General features: G+C 56.7%; 1 protein-coding gene across 1 annotated transcript in view; it reads left to right on the top strand.

Annotated features, from left to right (window-relative positions):
* Nucleotides 1-23,513, top strand: part of PADI3 (peptidyl arginine deiminase, type III) — a 27,610-nt gene that overhangs the window by 1,656 nt on the left and 2,441 nt on the right. The window contains 15 exon segments of the mRNA XM_010829929.1: nt 4,178-4,353; nt 5,739-5,745; nt 6,598-6,635; nt 6,638-6,670; nt 8,837-8,898; nt 9,822-9,939; nt 11,241-11,366; nt 12,727-12,905; nt 13,112-13,215; nt 13,524-13,635; nt 15,522-15,629; nt 17,811-17,962; nt 19,111-19,255; nt 19,340-19,442; nt 21,208-21,287. Of these exon segments, the coding sequence (XP_010828231.1) occupies nt 4,178-4,353; nt 5,739-5,745; nt 6,598-6,635; nt 6,638-6,670; nt 8,837-8,898; nt 9,822-9,939; nt 11,241-11,366; nt 12,727-12,905; nt 13,112-13,215; nt 13,524-13,635; nt 15,522-15,629; nt 17,811-17,962; nt 19,111-19,255; nt 19,340-19,442; nt 21,208-21,287 (1,543 nt within the window).

Consider the following 23,513-nt stretch of genomic DNA (forward strand, 5'->3'; position numbering starts at 1 on the left):
CAGCAGAGGCCGTCTTACAGAATGGAGAGGCTTGGGGTGCCGGGCAGGAACCCTGAGTGCTGACCCTCAGCAGAGGCCATCTTACAGAACGGGGAGGCTTGGGGTGCCGGGCAGGAACCCTGAGTGCTGACCCTCAGCAGAGGCCGTCTTACAGAACGGAGAGGCTTGGGGTGCCGGGCAGGGACCCAGTGCTGACCCTGGTGCCTTCACCCTTTGCTATGTCACCTTGCGCACATTTCTGCTCCTTCCTGGGACTCAGTTTCCACATATGTGCCCCAGAGAGGTTGGCATTGAAGAGTGGCTTTCAGGCTCTGCTCACAGAGGCTTCTGAGCCTCCTCCTTGGTTAGACAAAGCAGCTCCCCTCGGTCTCCCCCGAATTCTGTTTGGTGTACAGCTCTGGCCTGCCTGTGCGGAGAGCAGAGGAGGCAGATGCATCTTTAACTCTCAACTACGTGGACTTTGTAGAAGGGGTGTGTGTGTCCGCCGTGTTCCAGGGGCAGGAAGACGTGGGATTGAGGAAGGGCAGTGAGCTCCTGGACCGCATTCTTCTGCTGAGCTGGTGGGGCTGGGAATCTGGGACCTCACCGAACAGAGAGGGACTGCTGGCATCCTGAGCGCTCTGAGCCTTGGTCTCCCCTGCTGCCACGGGCCAGCTCGTTGGGGACCTTGGTGGTCATCTCATCAACCTTTCTGTTCTCAGCGACAGAGAACCTTTCCCATCAGTTTCCCGGCTCTAAAATGCCCAGTTTTGTTTTCCCAGAGGTGGAGGGTCCTAAGAGCTGGGAGGGAGAGGGTGGGTTTGAGTTTGCAAGGGAGTGGGGACAGAGCTGGCTTGAGTCCTGACTCTGTCCCTCACCAGCTGCGTGGCTTTGAGCAAGTCGCCTGTCGTCTCTGAGCCTCCCTTTTCTTATCTGTAAGGTGGGGGAACAGTACTGACATCCGGTGGCCTGGGGCGCCGTCTGCACCATCACTCTCACCATCATCCTCGCCACTGATAGGGTGGACGAGTCTAAAGGCAGGCCTGAGCTGTCTGGACGCACAGGAGCGCATGAGCTCATGCTGCGTCCCCCCATGCCCCCTGGGCGGGGTGGCAGGTCCAGCATTTCTGAGACACCCCTCCTTAGCTATGTCCTCAGACTTCACTGGACATCAGGTGGTTTAAAAGAGCTCTGCGTGCAGAACTTATGGTTCTGGAATCGGCATTTTCAACAAGTAGGTCTGAGGTTGATGCCGTGAGGGTGACCAGCGGTCCCTGCTTGCTTAAGACTTTCTAGGTCTTATTACTGAATGTCCTGCACCCCAGGAAATGCCCCGGTCCCTGGCAAACCAGAACTGTGGGTCATTCCACCGTGTTTTTCCCGGCGCGCACCAGCTCCCAGGCTGTGGCGTCCTGAAGCTGCCTGAGAGGACTTGGCGATGCAGAGGGTCTTGGACGGGCCTGCGTGTGGGGGAGGGCACAGCCCCCAGCTGTGTGTGCCCAGGGCTGGGCTGGGGTGCCATCTGGAGCAGCAGGCTGTGCTCGGGGTGGCATGACCAGAGGCGGAACTTCATCCAGGTAAGCCTCGGGCCACCTCCCGTGCCCTCCAGGCACTGGGGAGCTCGGATCCTCCCATCCTGCTGCAGGGCTTCCCCCAGCAGCTGCCGCTTCAGTCTTCCTAACACACAGCTGTGTGGGGGGTATAAACCCTGAACCGGGGGTCTGATCTCTTCTGGGCCCCAGTTTCTCCAGCAGGGAAACAACGGCACAGGTGCAGGGGCCTTCAACTTTCGCTCATTCTGTTCAGCATACAAACACGCTCATCTCCTCCGCTCATCACCCCCCCTTAATCGATGCCGACACAGAGAGGTCCAGGCCACGCAGCTAGTGAGAGTGGAGCTGGACCGAACCCAGGCGACCTGACCCCAGAGCCCTCAGGCTTAGCCACCTCACCACGGCTCCACCGGTCACCCTCGTACGCAGGAACCACCGCCAGCTCCCACTACATAGGAATGAAATGACAACGAGCTCGTTGCAGCCTGAGTTCGCCCTTGACCTCCTCCGCTTGGGAACCCCTTCCCTTTAGCTGTGTCTCCTCCTTGCCCTTAGTTCACCCCTTCCTCCGAGAAGCTTCCCCAGACGCCCCAGTCCCAGCCTCAGCCTGCTCCCGTACGCCCACCTCCTATGTCCTAATGTACCTTAAGAACCCCGTCCCCCTTCCTGGCCGGTGGTTTTCCAAGACTGCCCCATCTGTTATCGTGTTTGAGCCTCACGGTTGCCTGCGGTTGGCCCAGTGGCTGTCATTGCCCCGCTTTAAAGGCAAGGCTGCAGGGCCAGGTGAGTTGTTTAAGGGCACTTGGCCGTAGGGCAGCCCGGCCTGGTCTAGAACCTGTGTCCTGACCCTGGTGCTGGCACTCCTGAGCCCCTGGCTTCTTTGGGACCCTCCTGCACAGGGCTGCTTCCGTCTTCATCTGGGGTCCCCCTGGAGGCTCACATGGGGCCTGGGCTGGGAAGGTACAGGAGAGCCGGGCTGAAATACCCCAAACTACAGTCTGCAGCATGGGAACTGGGTGGGCATCACGTCTGAAGGACCACCCAAGTTGTGCCGCTCTAGCTGGGGAGGCCTGGGGTCCAAGGAGCACCTGGGTTGTCGGGGGGGGGCGGTGCTGGGGGGCCTTTCACACCAGGTCCAGCTGCGTGAGTCTCTGTGTCTCTGGCTTCCGTATCTGTCTCTCCGTCTCTGTGTCCCCACACCTCTCACTGCAGGCTCTCCCTGTCCCCCGACGGTCTGGCTCACAGACCCAGGGCTCAGCATAATAGAGTTCTGGAAACATCAGCTTTGGGAGTCAGTTACCAGATAAAACCCAGGACACTCAGTTAAACCGGAGGTCCAAACAATGAGTAATGTTTTAGTCGAAGGATGTCCCGAATATCGCACAGGGTGTACTTACGCTAAGGTAACTGTTTGCTGGTTACCTGACATTCGAGTCTGACTGCATGTGCTATAGTTTATTAAACCTGGCAGCCCTGCCTGGGAGGAGACACAGGTGCATCAGCTCCTCCTACTGGGTGAGGACGCCTAGCAGGCCAAGCCCTGGAGAGGGACCCACCTGATGGAATACTGTTTGGGCCCTGTATATTTCTCTTTCTATAAAGGGAAGCTGGGCTGAGAAGCACCAGAATCATGCCAGCAGAGGAGTGAAGGAGGCCTGCTTTCTTCCATGTGGAGGCAGAGAAGGGAGAGGGCCTTGGGGCGGAGTGGGGGGGACTGTGGCCAGCAGTGCAGCTTGGGCATGCCTCTTGCCCATCCTGAGCCTCGGTTTCCCCACATTAAATGGGACTATGCAGAAGATTAGATGAGTCGATATTTGGGAAGCCCACCATGCTAATCATGCAGGGGAGGGGCCCTGGGGGTTTCAACTTCTGTTGTCGTTATGCCTGGGTAAGAAAGTGGACTCAGGAGCCAGGAGGCCTGGATGTGGATCCCAGTCCTGCCACCTACTAGCTCCATGAGCTTGGACAGGTTACTTTAACCTCAGTTTTCCCATCTGTAAAATGGGAGATAATAATAGTACCTATCTGGGTTTTTTTTAATGGATTACATGACAATATATGTAATGAAACTTGAATACGGCTGGCACATAGCAAGAGCTCAGCCAGTTGTCCCCCTGCTGGGGTGTGTGCCGCTTCCTCCAGGAAGCCTTCCGGGTCCTCTCCCCACAGAGGCCTCTCCCTGTGTGACCCCACTGCCTCCTGACCCACCTTTTGCCCTGGGCAGGGCTGTCCTCAGCACTCCAGCTGGCTTGAAGGCTCTGGGGCCGTGGGCGCTCCTTCCCGCATGCGCATGGGCACCCTACACACACACCATCAGGAGGAGCAGACTGATTTCAAACAAGATGCCCGACCAGCTAGAGCTGAAAGGAAGTCCAGGGCCATCAGACAGCACGGACTTTTTAAGCCTACAATGAATACCTGGAGAGCTCACAAGGGAAATGTTAACCAACACAGAACCTGGGAATATGAGACTGTGTGTATGCGTGTGGGCTCCAAGTTTGACTCCTAGGAGCTTGCTGGAAGGATCTGAGAAGCCTGGGGTAGTCTGGGAAGGCTTCCTGGAGGAAGCAAGAGTTTGAGCCAGAGTTCAAGCATCTGAGCGAGGGCTGCCCTCTAGCACTTCCCATGGCTTGCATCCTTCCCAGGTCAGTTCCCGAGGGCACAGAGACGTTTGAGGTCTACGGAACCCCCGGCGTGGACATCTACATCTGCCCCAACGTGGAGAGGGACCGAGAGCGTGCGGATGCCCGGCGGTGGCACTTTGACATGGGCTCCCAGATCATCGTGGTCATGAACTCTCCCAGCAACGAGCTCAACGACAGTCACGTGAGTGCACCCCCTTGTTTGGGGGTGACTGGGGGTGGGGAGGCAACCCAGCTCCCTGAGGGCCCAGTGCCCTCTCTTATCCAGAATGCAGGGTAACCCAGAGGGCAAGAGCCTGGCCCTGGAGCCGCCAGCTCTGCAACATACGAACCCAAGCCGTGGGTCTGCTGGCCACTCTCGTCTCCTCTCGGAGCCTCAGTTTCCCCACCTGAGGCTGAGGGTTGATTCGTGGTCCCCGTTACTATGAATGAGGGATAGAAAGCAGAGGTGGACAGGGGAGCAGCTGCCTCGGGGGCCCCTTCCCTAAGGGCCTCACCTTCCCTAACCTGCCGCCTTCCTGACCCCGCTCCCTTCTCAGGCAGGGTGCCTGCCCTCCTCTCCTCTCTCTGCCCATTCAGCCACAAGAGCGAGTCTACCACGGCTGGGCTGAAGGCAGTGTTCTGGCCCCTGGGCAGGGGACATTCGAAAAACGGAGATGGGTGGTCCGTGAGCTTGGTGCAGTGGGAGCCAGGTCTGTCATGCAGGCGCAGGCTCCCGCTCCACCCCAGGAGCGCCATTTCGGGAAACTGGCCCTTTGCAGAGCACTGACCGGGCGCCCAGTACTAGGCAGCGTGCCCTCGTCCAGCCCTGACGACGGCCTCAGAGGCGGGGTCTCGTGTGCGGTTCTCAGGGGAGGCACTAGGGTTCAGAGCAACCATCCCGGGGCCACAGAGCTGGTCAGTCGGGGAACTAGAGCTCAGGGGTCAGACCTGCCTGACTCCTGGGGACAAGCTCCCTCCGTGAGCCCCACGTCTTTCCCACCCAGGGATCCGAATTAGCCTATCCAGGGAGTTTCATGCGGCAGGTGGGGCAGGATTCCACGAATCTGTTTTACAAGGAGATAGACCAAGAAGGGGCATGGCTTACCTGAAGTCACGTGATCAGTGAGTAGCTGAGTGGGTGAGGGTCAGGACAGAGGCCCCCGGAGCCGGCGAGAAGGTGGGCCAGCCTGCGATGGGCGCCCAGCACTGAGCCAGGGACAGTGCGGAGGCTGCCACTCTCTGAATTCCTTGGCCCCGAGGACCACAGGGACAGAGGAGGGCCATCAGAACATCCCTGCCTTTGTCCGGGGTCCAGGTAACCGTGTGCCTGAAGCGAGCATCCCTGCTGGGGCTTGACACTTGGGGGTTCGCAGCTGCAGGATTTCGGGGCTCTCAGGACTGAGGAGGGACGGGTCTCGGTAAGTTCCTGAGCCCCCTGGGAGACAGGACATCAGAGCCCGAGAGCTGAGGGACCGCATCAGGAGGGAGGGTCCCGGAGCAGGGCGGAGGGTGAAACGGCTTCGATGCATCCGCCTGGAGTTCGCTTTATCATCATCGCCGTCTTCAGCCTCACCTTTAACAGCTGTCGGGCATGTGCTGTGGGCACCGTGCCAAACGTCCCACGCTTTCCGGCTTTAATCCGAACAACCTGTCATCAGTCCCACGGAGCTATCATCAGCGCAGCTCCACAGCGGAGGAGAGGGAGACCCGGACGCACAGTAACTGTCCCGGGTGTCCTCTGCCAGCCCAGGCCATCTGACTCAGGAGCGCTGCACCGGCTCATACACCACGCCCCCTGCCCTCTCATAACAAGAGCTGGTATTTCTTGGGCATTTCCTACCAGATCAGTCTTCTCCATGGATTGTTTCAAATCTGAACTATCATCCTCTGATTGTAGGGACCTGTATAAAGCCCATATTGCAGAGGAGCAAACTGAGGCAGCTCAGAAATGTGAAGGGCCTCGGCGGAGGTCACAGAACCCAGAGGTGCTGGGCTCGAGTAAAGGCCTGTCCAAATCCCACAGTTAGGAGGGTGTCCCTATGCCCTGCCCAGTGCAAACTCCTCATTTTATTTTATTTTTTTTTAATGTATTTATTTATTTGGCTGTACCGGGTCTTAGTCTCAGCACCAAGCTCCTTGTTTATCCATGGCAAAACTGAGATCCAAAGGGAACAGGGGCTTGCTAAAATCACACAGGAGTCAGCAGCAGCACTGGGATGCAGGTCTCCATGGAATCCCTCACAGATAGTTCCCATTTTACAGATGAGCTAACCGAGGCACGGAAAAATAAGCGGCAGAGAAGGCTAAAGGAAGAGCTGGATTGGTGGCTGCACAGAGGTTCCTGGGAGCACCTTCCCTCCTTGCCAGATCCCCTAAGACCTGTGCTTTGGGGCCAGGCTCCTAGTTTCAGCCAGCTTGACCCTGGGCCCATCTCTCCACAGGTTCAGATTTCCTACCATTCCAGCCGAGACTCCTCGCCCCTGGCCTACGCGCTGCTCTACCTCACCTGTGTGGGTAAGTCGGGGGCCTCAGCCAAGGGCAGGGTGAAGGTGGTGTTGGGCTGGATAAACACCAGTGGGGCAAATGGAGAACCGGAACTCAGATCCTGTGGTGCTCAATAAACTTGGACCCCAGCTTATATCATCCTCAAGACAAACTTCAGATGGGTTTGCTGTCTGACGCAGGGTACCCAAAGCCGGTGCTGTGACCACCTAGAGGGATGGACGGGGAGGGAGGTGGGACGACTCGAGTTTAAGAGGGAGGGGACGATGTATACCTCTGGCTGACTCATGCTGATGTATGGCAGAGACCATCACAATATTGTAAAGTAATCATCCTCCAATTAAAAATAAAATTTAAAAAAAGTCCAGGTGAAAGTCAACATTTTAAAGCTTTTAGAAGAGAATGTCTCTTCAACTTCAAAGTAGTCAGAAGTTTTCTTTAACAAGGCAAAACAAAAGTACAGCCCATTGGGGGCAAGATTGCTAAATTAGACTCTACTGAAATGGAAATCTTCTATGCAACGGAGGACAAGGACAAAGTCAGACTAGGAGAAGCAATTTGCAATGCGTATGCCTGAATCAGCGTTTGCAGGTAATGGAGAATGCTGATCAATAAGAAAGAACAACCAAACAATTAATAGAAATAAGCAAAAGACAGAAACCAGCAAATCACAGTGGAGAAAATCCTAGTGCTCAGAACCCAAATGAAAAGATACTCAGCATAGAGCTGCCAAGGATGTAGGACTGAAACTCCTTCTACCAGGCGTGGGGTTCACGCTGGGGCAACCATTTCGGAGGGCAAGAAAGTTAGCAAGAGAGTTGAAAAGGCTCTGCCTGCAGGAGGCGTGTTAGGAAGCAGAGCCGCTGAGTTACAGGGAGGGAACATTTCAGCTGTGATAGATGCTCCCAGATGGCTCTCCCGAAAGGCCTACCTTCTTATATGCCTGCCAACGGCTCAGGGGAGTGTCTTGCCAACACTGTCTGTTTCCAGCCTCTTCTGTTTTTCCGGCCTGAGAGGTCAGCGCCTCAGGGTTGCTTTCCTCTGCCTCCGTTTAGTTAGGACTGAGGCTGGGGATCTCCCTGCCTACGCCTCCCTGGACACACACCCACACCTTGTTTACTGGAAAATAACACATACAGAAAAGTACGTATGTGTTGGTTTGGCAAAAAAAGTTTGGTTTTCTTAACACGTTATGGAAAAACCCGAACGAATTTTTAGGCCAACCCGATATGAGTGTGTGTGTGTTGGCGGGGTTGGAGGGGCGGATACAAGAACAGCTAGAAAGCAAACCCTTGAGCAGACATCGCCCAGGTCAAGACATAGAACAGGGAACATGACCAGCACCCCAAAGTACCCCCAGGCCCTCTCTGATCGTAACTCGCTCCTTCCCCTCGGTAACCACCGTCTTGTGATAAATACTTCCTTTCCTTCCTTTATGGTTTTGTCATCTGAATAGGCACACCCAATTCATACAGTCTATTTTTGCCTGCCTTGGCCTCTGTCTGGGGGGGTCACGTTGTGCCTTTCGCCCCGCCTTACGTTTCTGAGACTCATCCCCTTCTTGTATGGTGGTTGAGTATCTTTTCACATATTTAAAAATCATTTCAATTTTTTTTCTCTCTCCCTTGAAGGTTTCATGTGTACTGTAAAACCTCCCCCAGCTTCTGGGGAGAGTGGTTAAGAAGGTGGGGTGGAGGCGGGGATACAAGGGGAAGCTGAGGCTCAGAACCACGCGGCCAGTAGTTGCCAGAGCCTAGGTCCGCATCCACGATTATCGGACACCAAAGTCCAGGCTCACTGGCCCATCCCTGGGAGACGAGGGAGCTTCATACAGACCCAGAATGTCCCAGGCAACCCAGGCGCGGGGCAGAGTGTCCCCCAGACAGTGAGGGTTACAGGGGGGCAGAAGAGGGAGAATTCAGGGAAGGCTTCCTGGAGGGGGCAGCATTTGACCTGGGTTTTCACTCTGACCCTGCATCTTCCCCAAGGCCTCTTTCCCCAGCCTGGGGAGGGAGGCTCCAAATGCTCCTACCTCTGGGTAGCGTCTTCTTGGAAATGACTTGCATTTGTCTGGCCCCAGAATGGGCCCTGAGACTGAGGCTAAAAGGCGGAGGTCGTGGGCCTGTGCTGGGCTCCTGGGAGGCTTGTCGTGACTCACCCTCTGCCCTGTCCTTGCAGATATCACCCTGGACTGTGACCTGAACTGTGAAGGCAGGCAGGACAGGGACTTTGTGGACAAGGTAGGCTATCTCTGCCTGGACCCAGAAAGGGACATGGAGTTCGCAGCTGCTCTAGGCTGGGTTAAAAGGGGTGAGGTCATTAGAGGTATCCCCCTGCCTCCCAGCTGATGTCAAGGCCAGTGGAGCCAACCCAAGAATGGCTGGGGATTGTCTTTCACTGGCAGAAAAATCATCATCAAGGACTGTAAGCACATGCGTGCCCAGCCCTGGGCTAGGTCTCCCTTTGTAGGGACAAGTCCTTCTGGATTTTCAATCTAGGCTGGGGGTTGGCAAACTTTTTTTTTTTGGTAAGAGCAAGATAGTAAGTGTTTTAGGCTTTGCAGGCAATCCTGTCTCTGCTGCAACGGTTCGATTCTGCCAGTGTAGGATGAAAGAGCTATATAGTCAATATGGGGAAAAGGATGTGACGGTGTTCCAATAAAACTTTATTTAGAAAAACAGGCAGTAAGCTAGATTGTAGCATGTGGACCCCCTGACCTATGTGAAAAGGAAATCTACCAAGTCCGAAACTATAGAAGAACTCTGGGCTGAATTGTGGCGGCACTGAAGACGCTGGGAGTTCAGAGGTCACGCTGGGCTTTGTGAGCAAGGGAGAAGTCCACCTGAGCTGGGCTCCAGAGTTCGGCAAGAGGCAGGGCGTTTCAGCTGGAAGGAGCAGCAGGAGCAAAGGAGGGAAGACGGACCTCATCCTCAGAAAGCTGCCTGTTGGAAAAGGGAATGCTGGCTGGAGGCATGCCACAGACAGCTGTGAAAGAGGCTGTCGTTTGAGTAGCAGGAGCTGCTACGTTCCTCGAGCTCTAGCTCGCCTTTTGGCTCAGGGCAGAGAAGAGAGGAGGGCTGAGGAACGAGGCCGGGAGGGAGCCGGGGAGGGGGGCGCAGGCCTGGCCAGAGCCCCCGTCACAGCTGTGCTTTGCCATCGGCAGCGGCAGTGGGTCTGGGGACCCGGTGGGCACGGAGCCATCCTGCTGGTGAACTGCGACAGAGACAGTATGAGCTCTGATGACCAGGACAACTGTGACCACCATGTGCGCTGCCTGCAAGGTGAGGGGTGCCCTGCCAGGAGTCTCACCCACGAGGGGGCTCTGAAGGCAGAGCCTGGGGCCCGAGGTTCAGCTTCCAGGCAAGCCTTAATGTTCCTTAAAACCTGCCCCTCCCCAGCACCCCAGCGCCAGCAGGCACCCCCGCCAGGGCAGAGCTCTGGAGAGGAGCAGCCTCCTCTTCCTCCCCCTCCAGGCTTGGAAAGTGCTAATGCTGAGCACCTACTGTGCGTCAGAGCCTTTCCCCAAATTCTCATCTAAGCATCCAAGCAGGAGGGCGGCCTCCCCCAAATTCAGAGATGAAGATATTGACACTCAGGGGTCAGGGGATCCCCGAAGTCACTCAGTCAGCCTGCGGCAGGTCCAAGGTTCCTATAAACCCAAATCCAGCCTCTTTCCCGCTGGCATCACTGGCCTGGATTTCAGAGATGCCCCATATTCCCTGGTGGCTCAGCTGGTAAAGAAACTACCTGCAATGCAGAAGAACCAGGTTTGATTCCTGGGTCGGGAAGATCCCCTGGAGAAGGGATAGGCTGCCCACTCCAGCCTTCTTTGGCTCCCCTGGTATACTCAGCTGGTAAAGAATCCACCTTCAGTGCGGGAGACCTGGGTTCGATCTCTGGGTTGGGAAGGTCCACTGGAGAAGGGAAAGGCTACCCACTCCAGTATTCTGGCCTGGAGTATTCCATGGACTGTGTAGTTCATGGGGGCCTAGAGAATTCGATGGACTGTATGGTCCACGCGGTTGCAAAGAGTCAGACACAACTGAGCACTTTCCACATTCTAAGTCCATCCTGAGCCGCGTGCACGGCCCCATGAAGGACGCCTTGGCAGTGTCCTGGGTGTGGGTCAGGGGCTTCACCCACGAGATGCCCAAGCTACTCTGAAAGTTGGCAGGATCATTTCAGAGACTGGAGCACTGAGGCTCTGGGAGGGAGGGGCCGGCCCAGGGCAGCAGCAAGTGACACTGGGCCTGAAAGGAGAGCCCTTACCCGCCTGCTGCCCGGACGGCCTTCTCACCGTACGTTGCTCCTGCAGTCCTGCCCTGGGCCAGGCAGCGGGCTGGCCACTTGGCACTTCTGTTTCTATGGGCAGAGGAGGAAACGGAGGCACAGAGAGGGCAGGAAGCATCTCACCACTCACACGCGTACAGACATGCTCCTGCTTTGGTCCTGGTGGCTCTCAGTATTTCCATGGGGTGGGCAGAGCTGGGGCTCAGAGACCCAGGACTTGGCACCCTCTGCCCTGGGGAGGGCTGGGGTGCCGGAGGCCCCCTGAGCCGCTGCCCTGGGTCTGGCTTCCCAGACCTAGAAGACATGTCTGTGATGATTCTGCGGACACAAGGCCCCAATGCCCTGTTTGATGACCACAAACTCGTCCTCCACACTTCCAGCGCTGACGCCGAGCGGGCGCGGGTGTTCCACGCCTGCGGTGAGTTGATGCCCTCCTTCCCTGCCCGGGGGGTGGGGGGTGCTCAGTTTCCCCACCCAGGCTGGGGTGCAGGCTCTGCTCTGGCTCCGGGGCCGCCTTGAGGGCCCAGAGGAAGAAGCATCAGATGCGCGAGTTTCACGACTGGTTGCCTGGTGTCCCTGGCACAGCCGTGCCCAAGATGGTTTTAGCAGATGAATGCATTTTTAAACATATTTTAAGCACGTTTAAAAATTTTGATTATCAAAACTTTCGAGCATACCCAGAAGCATAACACTGTGAAGAACCCTTATATGCCAACCACTCAGATTCAACAAGGATCGCTATTTTGCTTCTCTTACTTGATCTGTCCTTTCTTGTTTGCTGAAGTGTTTCAAAGCCAGTCCCAGACACCCTGGCTCCTACGTTCAGTCTGCATCTCCCGCCCACCCCGATAAACCCCAAACCATTGCTTTACATAGCTACAGTGTCATTATCACGAATGCAAGCAAGGATATATAATACTTCAAAAAATACAAATATGTATTTGGGTTTTTCTGTAAGATGTAACTTTTGGGGCAACACAATACGAGTAGTAATACGCTCATTTTAGAAATACGGAAGTATGTAAAGTTAAAAATGAGAGTTCTCTACCCAACTCCAAAACCTGAGTCTTAACACGTGTCCTCTGTTGGCCATTTCGTGTGTGTTCTTCCGGACATTTTTTTATGTGCACTGATCGTGCTCGGTGCGTGCGTGAGCGTGCGTCCACATTCTGCTGTCCACATGGTTTCTCTCACCGAGTTATGCATCTTTCACGTCTCTCTGTGTGTTTGTTTAGCTCTGCTTTGCCTTCCTCCACAGCCGTGTCATATTTCAAAGCGTGGAGGTGCTGTAACTGATCTGGTCCCGTGAACGTACGATTTTTGTGGTGTTTTGATTTTGCAGAAATCTTGGTTCCTGGAGGGCAGGGACCGTGCTCACAGCGGTGTCCTGAGCCCTGAACCACACCTCCTGGGGGCATCGTAGGTGCTCAGTAAATAATCTGTGAACACCTTCCACTTGTATTTTATAGGAAAGACACTTAGCTAGACAGGGACTTGCTGGTTAGGGGCAAACATTGCTTTGCTAGATGCCACCGAATTGCCCTCTGAAAGATCTGAGTGCCACCTTAGAAAGGAACGCCCTCCCTGCCCCACCCAGACCTGGCCGCACTCGGATGTGAGCCTCTCTCTCCTCTGCGAGTGGGAGGTGGGAAGCGGGGGTGGTTGTGTGGCTTCCATTGTGTTGGGGAGGTTGTGTTGTGGTGGTTCCATCGTGGTGGGGAGGCTGCGTGATGCCTCCTGCTCCCGGGCCCCTCGCGAGGCCCCTCTGCCCCCGCCAGGCCCCGAGGACTCCTGCGAGGCGTACCGGCACGTGCTCGGCCAGAACAAGGTGTCCTACGAGGTGCACCGCTTCCACGGCGACGAGGAGCGCTTCTTCGTGGAGGGCCTGTCCTTCCCCGACGCCGGCTTCTCGGGGCTCGTCACCTTCCACGTCACCCTGCTGGACGACTCCAACGAGGTAGGGGCGGCCAGGACAGACAGGGTGGGCAACGGCCTCCCTGCCCAGGAGAGGTGGGCGCCCCGGCGTGGAGGATCCTGGCCACCCACGGCTGCCTCTCCAGAAACTAAGGAGCTAGCAGCTTGCTTGAGTCCACGGTGGTCCTTGACCCAGCCAGGCTCGGGGCCCCGAGGCCAGTCTGCTTCCCCTCCGGTCTCAACCTGCAGGATTTCTCCGAGTCCCCCATCTTCACCGACACCGTGGTGTTCCGAGTGGCCCCCTGGATCATGACGCCCAGCACCCAGCCGCCCCTGGAGGTGTACGTGTGCCGGTGAGTCGGGGCCGGGTGTCCTCTGACCCTGCTGGCTGCTCTGGCCCTTGTGTCTGCCTGTGTCCTGAACACTCCCCCTGGGCTCGTCCTGAACACCCTCCCTGGGCTCGTCCTGAACACCCTCCCTGGGCTCATCCTGAACACCCTCCCTGGGCTCGTCCTGAACATCCTCCCTGGGCTCGTCCTGAACACTCCCCCTGGGCTCGTCCTGAACACCCTCCCTGGGCTCGTCCTGAACACCTCCCTGGGCTCGTCCTGAACACCCTCCCTGGGCTCGTCCTGAACACTCTCCCTGGGCTCATCCGCAGCGTGAAGAACAACACGTGCTTCGTGCATGCGGTGGCGGAGCTGGCCAGAAGGGCCGGCTGCAAGCTGACTGTCTGCCCGCAGGCTGAGAACCGCAATGACCGCTGGATCCAGGTACCATGGCCTCTGGGCTGTGAGCGCATCGAGTGACCCCGGCCTGTGGGAGAGGTGGCCCCTCCAACGCAGGGGCTGCTGGGAATATCCAGGAGGACCAGGGTTGCGTCCGCCCTCCCCAGGGCCCTGCTCTTTCTAATTCTAGACCCAGAGCTCTCCCCCCTCTCCAGAACTTTCTGGAGACTCAGGCACACTGACATTGAATATGACATCCATTCACCCACAGGTCTGGGCTAGGTACTGGGTGGGGGGCGGGATGGCACAGGTGGGGACGCCGGCTCCCTGTCCTCAACGGCCTGGACCAGTGATCCTCCATGGAAGGTCGTTTTTGCCCCAGGGATGCTGCCAAACATCCTACGATACACAGGACAGCCCCCACGACAAAGAACTAGCTGGTTCCAAGTGTCAAGAGAGCCGAGGCTGAGAAGCCCTGGTGCAGAGAATGAATGGGACGGAAATCGCTGTTCCAACTGTCTAAGACGGATCAGGGGTGCTGGGGGCCTGGAGATGGGTGGAATCACCCTTGTCTGTGAAGGAGATCAGTGTGGACTGCCTGGAGGGGGCATTTGAGCTGGACCAGATTTGGCAAATGGATAATGACTTGTGCGGTTTATCGAGCACTCCCTGCAGGCCATGCCCAGCATCATTTCATCTTCCTGACAATGCCCTGTCAGTGAAGAAGGAACTCTCAGTGAGGCGAGATGCCTTGGGCCGCAGAGCTGGTGAGGGCGGTGCTGGAGCTCCGTGAACGGTGGTCCTGGCAGAGGGCTGGCCTGCGCAAAGGCCCAGAGGTGGGAGATGTGAGAAGGGGCATCAGCTGTGCTCCTTGGCCAGGATCAAGCTTCTGTGAGGACTTCCCAGGTGGCACTAGCAGTAAAGAACCTGCCTGCCAATGCAGGAGGCAGAGGAGATAGCAGCTCGATCTCTGGGTCGGGAAGGTCCCCTGGAGGAGGGCATGGCAACCCAGCCCAGTGTTCTTGCCTGGAGAATCTGAGGAGCCTGGTGGGCTACTGTCCATAAAGTCACACAGAGCTGGACGTGGCTGAAGCGACTTAGCATGCACGCAAGCTTCTGCAAAGGGTAAGAACTGAGGTGAGAGGCCTTGAACACCAAGCTAAGAAGCTTCCATTTCAGTTGGAAGTTCGTCCCAGGAGTTGTTTCAGGACGGGACGCTAGGGCAAGAACTGGCTTGGTCTGGATCCTGGCTGTGCTGTTGACTAGCTGTGTGTCCTTGGGCGGATAACGAGACTGGCTGTTCCTCACTTTCATCTGCTGTGATATGGGATGATCGCGGTGCCTCCCCAAAGGCGTATTGTGAGGCTACAGGAGTTAGCGCTCGTGAAATGCTTGGAGCTGGGCCGGGGACACTCTAGCGAGCTTCTCGCTGGACACACGGTCCATCAGTGCTTGGTTTTCTTTGCCTCCAGGACCAGGGGGCTCAGGACTGACCTGGGCGCGGCACGTGCTCAAAAGGAGGCAGATCTGTGCCTCCTCAGGCCGCCTCTGACCTGCTTGCTATCAGTCCCCAGGGCCGCACGTGGAGGCCACGTGTGATGGCTGGTGCCCAGCAGCCTCTTTGTCCAACTCAGGCCACCCCAAAGCCCTCTCTGCCCCCACTCCCCTGTGACCCAGCACAGGGACACCCTGAGGCCGTGTCCTCGTTCATTCCTGACCTGCCTTGCTCTGTGGCCCTAGGTGAGAAGAGCCCCACCCCCAAACCTCCAGCCCTTCCTCCAGCCAGCAGGTATCACGGCCTCTGCCCGCCTCAGTCCTCAAAGGGTAGAGCAGGCCTGAGGCAGAGTGAACAGTCTTCCCCAAAGCCCTGAGTGCCAGGCGAGGGGGGTAAGCTGCTGACCATCCACCACTGGTGTCCCCCGGGTCTGCAGGACGAGATGGAGCTGGGCTACATCCAGGCACCGCACAAAACCTTCCCGGTGGTCTTTGACTCCCCCAGGAATGGCGAGCTGCAGAACTTCCCTTACAAAAGAATCCTGGTGAGTGTTCGCGACCACAGCTGGGCCTGCAGGCCGAGGGGCTTTGCCCCGAGGGCCAGACTGGGAGCCGTGCTCTTCAGGGATGGGAGTAGGGTTGCCAGGTAAAATATAGGAGAAGCCGGGCTAAGGCTGAATGTCAGCTAAACCATGAGAACTGTTTTAGCATAAGTATGTCCCATATTCTGCATCAGTTCAGTTCAGTCACTCAGTTGTGTCCAACTCTTTGCGACCCCATGAACTGCAGCACGCCAGGCCTCCCTGTCCATCACCAACTCCCGGAGTCCACAAAAACCCGTGTCCATTGAGTCAGTGATGCCATCCAAACACTCATCCTCTGTCGTCCCCTTCTCCTCCTACCTTCAATCTTTCCCAGTATCAGGGTCTTTTCAAATGAGTCAGCTCTTCGCATCAGGTGGCCAAAGTATTGGAGTTTCAGCTTCAATATCAGTCCTTCCAATGAACGCCCAGGACTGATCTCCTTTAGAATGGACTGGTTGGATCTCCTTGCAGTCCAAGGGACTCTCAAGAGTCTTCTCCAACACCACAGTTCAAAAGCATCAATTCTTCAGTGCTCAGCTTTCTTTATAGTCCAACTCTCACATCCGTACATGACCAGTGGAAAAACCATAGCCTTGACTAGACGGACCTTTGTTGGCAAAGTAATGTCTCTGCTTTTGAATATGCTATCTAGGTTGGTCATAACTTTCCTTCCAAGGAGTAAGTGTCTTTTAATTTCATGGCTGCAGTCACCATCTGCAGTGATTTTGGAGCCCCCAAAAATAAAGTCTGACACTGCATGGAGTATACTAAAAATACATTTATTGTTTATATAAAATTCAAATTGAACTGAGCATGCTCTATATTCATTTATTAAATCTGGGAACCCCAGATGGGGAGGGGAGGCAGGAGAGTGCAGCTGTTAAGAACATAGACTTTGGGGTGGGAGGTGGGAGGAAGGTTCAAGAGGAAGGGGACGCCTGTATACTTAGGGCTGCTTCACGCCGCGTGGCAGAAACCAACCCAACACTGTGGAGCAATTGTCCTCCAAGTAAAAAGAGAAGAACGTGGGCTCTGGAGTCAGAACAGCCCGGCTCTGTCACCCACGTGCTATGCGACCCTACATGAGTAAGTTCCCCTCTCTGAGCCTCGATTTCCTCATCAGTAAAAATGTGTTAGCCCAGGTCTCAGAGATGTTTGTGAAGCAGAGAAAGCACAAACATAGATAGCTGGTGTTATCACTGGTAATAAAGCGGGTGTCTTCAAATGGGCTTACCTGTGAAGTGGAAACAGACTCACAGACACTGAGATCAGTCTTGTGGTTGGCAAGGGGGACGCGGAGAGGGGAGGGGAGGACTGGCAGTTGGGCTCAGCTAATGCACAGGATGGACAGACCACGAGATCCTGCTGTGCAGCACAGGGCACCGACTTCAGTATCCTGCGATGAACCACAGTGGAGAAGAATAAGAAAGAGAACGCGTATATATATGTATAACTGAGTCACTTTCTTTACATCAGAAATTAACAAACCGTCGTACTCAACTCTGCTTCCATAAAAAGGGAGAGAATATGTCCTACAGACCCCTCCTGAGAAAAAAGGGGAGACCCCCTTGGCGCCATAGAGAGTGGAGGCTTTTCCCACCCCTCGCTGGGGCATGAAGGTGGGAGGAGCTCTCTCCTGGCCTCAGGACTGTCTAAATTCCTTCTAAGAGACACCCTGGGGAGTTGTCCCTTTTCCTAGATTGAAAACTGAGGCTCAAAGGACCATCACCTGCCCCTTAGGCCCCGAGAACAGGCCCCTCTAGAGCAGCCAGATACCCGCCCCGCGGCAGGACTGATGGGAGGCCACGCAGAGGACAAAGGAGTGGCCACAGCCCCGGCTCCACATCTAACGGGGGTGTGGGGACCACCTGGCCCTCTCTGCTGTATCCCCATGACCAGGGGGAATAACACGCTCTGAAACGGCAGCAGGGCTGAAGGGCTGTGTATGTCCCAGATTCGGCAGGCATGAGCGTGCAGGAAATAGCAGTCAGCTCAGATGTCCATCTTTGACTCAGTGTTTGCATCTGAAGAATGGGTGGCCACTCTCGCCCCATCTTTAAGGAGCTTAGAGCCCAGCAGGTTGGTTCAAGCTCTTCCTGGTGAGCCTGCCCACTCCGAGCCTGACTCCGTTTCCTCAACCAGGGTCCAGATTTCGGCTATGTGACCCGGGAACCACAAGACAACTCTGTAAGCGGCCTGGACTCCTTCGGGAACCTGGAGGTCAGCCCCCCTGTGGTAGCCAACGGGAAGGAGTACCCCCTGGGGCGGATCCTCTTCGGAGGCAACTTGCCTGGGTGAGAGACTGAGGGTGGGTGGTGATGGTGGCTGGGGGAGGGCCGTCCCACTCCTGGAAGAGAAGCAGAGAGGATCAGTGATGAAATGGCAGTCCTGCCCCCCAGACATCGTCCACACTCGTCTCAAGGGGTCTGAGACGCCCAGAGCAAGCAGGGCCCCAAGAGCTCATTCCGTCCAACACTCTCATTTTACAAGTGGGCCCAGAGAGGGTGAGTCACCCAGGGAAGGTCACACAGGAGGCAAAGTTATGACCAGACTTGGGTCTTCGGATTCAGAAAATAAATCCATGTCAATACCAGTGAATAATTATAGAAGAAAACGGTTTTAAGCCTCAACAGTCCCAGGAGAAATTGCATTTAAATCAAGGCTTGTTCACACTGCAATGTAAATGATTAATATCAGATCTTTCCCTGAGAGCGAAAGGGGGGTACAGGACATGAAAACGGAGACAGCAGTGACGCAAAGAAGGGGAGTAACACGATACAGGGGTGCTGACGGAAAACAAAAGGAATCGTGTGACAACGGTTATTTGCTGTGGGAAGAGAGCAAGACAGAGCCAACCAAATTCAGCAAAGTGGTTAGAGCAGACTTGTGCTCAGATAACAGGTGAAACCAGAAGCTTTGAAGGGGACCACCTGTCTTCAAACGCATGATCTCACAGACAGAGGACGTTTGGGCCATGCCATTCAATACTTTTTCAGAAGGCAAGAGTAAAAGGGGGTTTGAGTTCACGAAAATAAAATCCTGGGGCTGTGAGACAAGATCACCCTCTCTCCCTGCTGATATGTGGGAAGCTGAGGCTGCAGCAAGAGAGATGTCAGTTAGACTCTAGGAAGAACTGCCCAGCCGTGGGTTGAATATGCGGGTGACATCTGTCACTTGGAGAACATGAGGGTGGGTCTGAGGGTGATCCTGAGGATCTACCTGGATGGGGAGACCGGGATGGTAAGCTGTGATTGAGCTGCCTGTGTCTGCCTCGTAGAGAACTCACCTAGAGTGTAACTTAAATGTATATTTATTCATCATCTTTCCTGATTACAAAGGCAGTGCAAGCTTTTTACAGATGTTGCAGAATCTTGAACTCTCGTCCTTCTGTTTCCGTGTATATTCTCTTCAGTTAAAGTTTTTTTGACCCCTTGGGCCCCAGGTCAAGGGGCCGCCGGGTCACTCAGGTGGTCCGGGACTTCCTGCATGCCCAGAGGGTGCAGCCGCCCGTCGAGCTCTTCGTGGACTGGCTGGCGGTCGGCCACGTGGACGAGTTTCTGAGCTTCGTCCCTGTCGCTGACGGGAAGGTGAGGACCCGGGGGACAGATCTGGGCCCGAGACTGAGCCGAGCGGAGGAGAGGGGCTCAGCTGAGTCTGTTCTCTGCACACAGGGCTTCCGGATGCTCCTGGCCAGCCCCAGCGCCTGCCTCAAGCTCTTCCAGGAAAAGCAGAAGTGGGGCCACGGGGGCGCCCTCCTGTTCCAAGGGGTTGCCGGTGGGTGCTGTGCCCCCATCACCGCTTTCCTGTCCCCCTTGCCACATCACGGCTCGAGAGGGAAATGTCCTGCTCTAAGGTGGCCTGTCCCCCAGGTCTGAGACCCCTTGGCTCAGCAGGCCCCGCAGTCCACAGCAGGAGCAGAGCTGGCAGGGAGTGCCCCGGAGGATGATGGGGGGTTGGCCGCGGGCACAGCAGAGTCACAGCCTGGCAGGGAGCGCCACGGTTCATGATGGGGGGTTGGCCACGGCCACTCAGAGACAGGGTCCACTCTGGGGCGTGTGACCAGCGCAGTCATACAGGGGCCTCTGCGCTGAAGGGCCTAGCACTTGGGATTCGATGCTCTGCCCCTCCCTGTCTTGAAAGTCTGAATAGTTTGTGTTTTGCGAGTGAAATCTGACTGATCAGTGGAACATCTATTGGGAGCTTGGAGCCCGGGCTCAGGAACATTCCTGCCATGGACCAAACCTCCCTCCAAGAGAAAAGCATTCACAGAACTTAAAAGCTCCCACATGCAACTTCCTACATCTATTTCCCACCCCCCGGAGCCCCAGCTGTAAAATGGAAGAAATACAGTTGCCCCCATCCCCCTCTCTCCCATTGGGACTGTGAACAGACTCCTTTAGCTCAGATCAAACCTGGAAAATTCTCAAATCCAAATTTCATGTACCGGGCAGAGGGAAAGCCGTCTTCATCTTCCTTAGAAGCAGGGGTTTGCAGTGAGCAGGGCCCAGAGAGAGGCTGAGCCCACAGCTGTCGGGCCACGTGTAACCACCGGATGGCCCCAGAGAGCTGATACCAGCGCACCAGCCACTGATGCCTGGCGTCTCAGTGGTCACCCACCGTGTGCCAGGCCCCAGGCTGCGTGCTCCAGGCATGTGACCCCATCTGACCTCAGGGGGGCCTGTGAGGGTGACTCAGTCTGCTTTACACCCGAGAATGTAGGGCTCAGCAAGGGGAAGTTGCTGGCCCAGCGGCCTCAGGGGGATGCTGTGGACCCGCATCTCTACTCCGACGGGAGTGGGGGGAACCGAGCCTGCACGTGGGCAGGTGGGTCCAGCCCTTGGTCGAGGCTTCAGCCCTTCATGAGCACTTGGCTTGGGTCTGAATCACCAGTACCCCAATTTCCCAGCTGCAAAACCTGGGGCAAATCTTTTTACTTCTCTAAGCCTCAGTTTCCTCATCTGTAAAGTGGGGGTGTTGACGCATGCCTCGTGGGGTTGCTGTGAGGACTAAATGAGGTGTTGAGTGTGGAGCCTTGGACTCAGGGCCTGCGCAGGGTAAGAGATTAGTAAATGGAAGCTGTGAGCATCTCAAGATATTGGCTCTGACCTCCCCTGTCCTGCCTGTCTCCACGAGCACTTCATTAGGCCAGGAGAGATGAGTCTGGGGGAGCCCCTTTGCCGTGCAGTCGCCTCTTGGAGGTCAGGGACTGGGTTCAGCAGTGTCCATCAGGGCGGGTCCTGGTGGGCAGGTGGGTGACCCAGCTCCACGCCGCACCATTAGCCAAAAAACGAGTGATCGTCATCCAATGCCCGGTGGGGGTAGGGGGTTACATTTCCAATAAGGAGCATCACCACTTCTGATGTGCTCAGATGAAGGCCTCAGGTCCATGCGCTGCAGCAGCCCGCCCTTGCCGTCCTCGCATACCCAGGCTTGCTTAGAGGCCAGGAGGAAACGCCTGGGAGCTGCCGGCTCACCAGCCTTTCGCCTGCGAGCCTGGCCTCTGCTGGTGCCACTCCCACCCTGCCCCTCTCCTTCACAGGCAACCAGGAGGTCAACACCGTCTCCATCAGCCAGGTCCTCTCCAACGGAAACCTCATCAGCTACAATAAGTTTGTGCAGGTACCAGGGCCACGGGCCAGGCGTGGGGGTAGGCATGGCTGGGGATGGGGCTGTGGACAGAGGTCTGAGGCTCACGGTTTAGGACAGCTCAGGGAGGTGGGTGAGAGGCCCAGACAGAGAGTCTCTAAATCCTGGCTTTCACTCGAGAGAAAAGAGGGGCCACGCCGGGTGCATGTGAGGACAAGCATTCCAGGCAGAGGGAACAGCACACACGATGGCCCTGAGGCGGAACGAAGAGGCCTGGAGCGTTTAAGGACAAAGCTGGGGGCCCCAGAGGAACGAGGAGAGACGGGGCCACCCAGGGCCCCGCAGGGCAGCGCTGGGGCCCTGGCTGTGACTCTGAGCGCGACTGGAGGCCGTCTGGGGATCCGAGTGCAGGACAGACTCGATCAGACTTAGGCTTTGGAATGATCTCTCTGCTGCTGGGCTGAGGGATCTGTCTTCTATTACGGCAAGGGGCGGGGGTGGTGACAGGAGGTCCCAGCAGAAGCAAGGGCACTGCGATCAGATAACCAGAGAGGGGTTTCCGTAAAGGGAGGATTACAAAGGCGCAGGGCAATTTGAGGAAATCAGCAGGGGCCTATTCCACATTCCCAGGGTCGGAAGAGGGGAGCTCTCACCTCCCCCAGGCCTGGAGGAATTGGCCGAGGAGCATGTTACTGGAGCCTGGAGGGGTCGCTCCAAACACGGCCACAATATTGTAATTAGCCCCCAATTAAAGAAAGAAATTTAAAAAAAAAAAAGGTTGTAAGACAGGAGCTGGGGCTGCACAGCCACCCTGCCGTGACCCCAAGTACACTCTCCCAGCAGCGCCCCCACCTTCTGCCACCGCCCCCCCCCGGGCTGAGCCCAGCGGGAAGCCTGTGGGTACAGGAGCCCCTGGTTCCCAAAGGTCAGCCTCCCAGGACGCAGCGCAGGGAAGAAGGGGCAGTGGGTCCAGAAGGACAGACAATATCCAGCACAGGGCCCTCTGAGAAGCGCACGCCCGGGCGGGGGTGACCGTCGCAGGGACCGAATTAGGGACCATGCCTGCAGGAGGGAGGGAGGAAGCGAGTGGAGGAGGCAGGGCGAGCTGGTCCTTGACGGCCTGCAGCCCGGGTCAGGCTCGGCAAAGCGGGGTGAGCCGTGGGCCAGACACCGTCCGCCTTCTGCCCCTGCGCTTAGCCACTGTCCCTGCGCAGCGGGTGTGGGCCTCGGGCGCCCGCACAGGCTGGCTTGCAGGGCTGGAGCTCGCAGCGGGCCCTCGGCAGCTCCAGTCCTGCGAGGGGCAGCTGTGAGAGCCTTGTCGTGGTCACTGCGTGGCGCAAGAAGCCGGAGGCCCGGCCGCAGGGGACGGCGCTGTGCCCGCGTGGGGGGCCGGGTCAGGTCGGCGCGTTTTGGAAGCAGATGGAGGAGCCCGGGACTTGCTGACACGGAGGCAGAGTGAGAGGAGGGGCGGCCTCGAGCAGGGTTTTCTCTTTCACTGGGGTTCGCGTGCGCGTGGTTAGTCGCTCAGTCATGCCCGACCCTCTGCGACCCCGTGGACTATAGCCCGCCAGGCTCCTCTGTCCGCGGGATTCTCCAGGCAAGAGTCCTGGAACGGTTGCCAGGCCCTCCTCCAGGGAATCTTGCCGACCCAGGGATGGATCCCACCTCCCCTGCACCTCGTGCGCTGGGGGCGGACTTTTTGCCCACTGAGCCACCCGGAACCCGATTGCTTTATGATGGTGTGTTAGCCTCCGCTTTAGGAGGAAGTGGGTCAGTTGTAACACACCCCTCCTTGCCCTCCCGCACCCTCCACGCGCCTTTCTAAGTCATCAGAGCCCCTAGCTAAGCTCCCTGTGCTGTAGGCAAGCTCCTGCTGGCTATGTATGGTAGCGTGTACACGTCCACGCATTTGGGCCTGAGCAGCGATTAGTTTCCAGGGCTGAAGAATGCGGAAGGGAGGGTGTGGAGGGGTGGGTAGAAATGACTCCTCACCTCTGACGTGCCCGTCAGACACCCAAATGGAGATGCGCAGGGCTGGTTGTGCCTGCACGTCTGAGCTGAGGGAAAGCATTGGGCTTTATAAAGTGGCTCCTGTGTGAGTGTTCAGTCACGTCCGGCTCTTTGCTTCCCTATGGACTGAAGCCCACCAGGCTCCTCTGTCCGTGGGATAGTGGCTGGGGGGTAGAAATATGGGAGTTGGCGGTGTCTAGTTGTTTTGAACGGTAAGACTGAAGGAGACTCCCGGAGGAGTGAGGCTCG

The sequence above is a fragment of the Bison bison genome, unplaced genomic scaffold, assembly GCF_000754665.1.
Source record: "Bison bison bison isolate TAMUID 2011002044 unplaced genomic scaffold, Bison_UMD1.0 scf7180017864516, whole genome shotgun sequence".
In the NCBI taxonomy this organism is placed as follows: domain Eukaryota; kingdom Metazoa; phylum Chordata; class Mammalia; order Artiodactyla; family Bovidae; genus Bison; species Bison bison.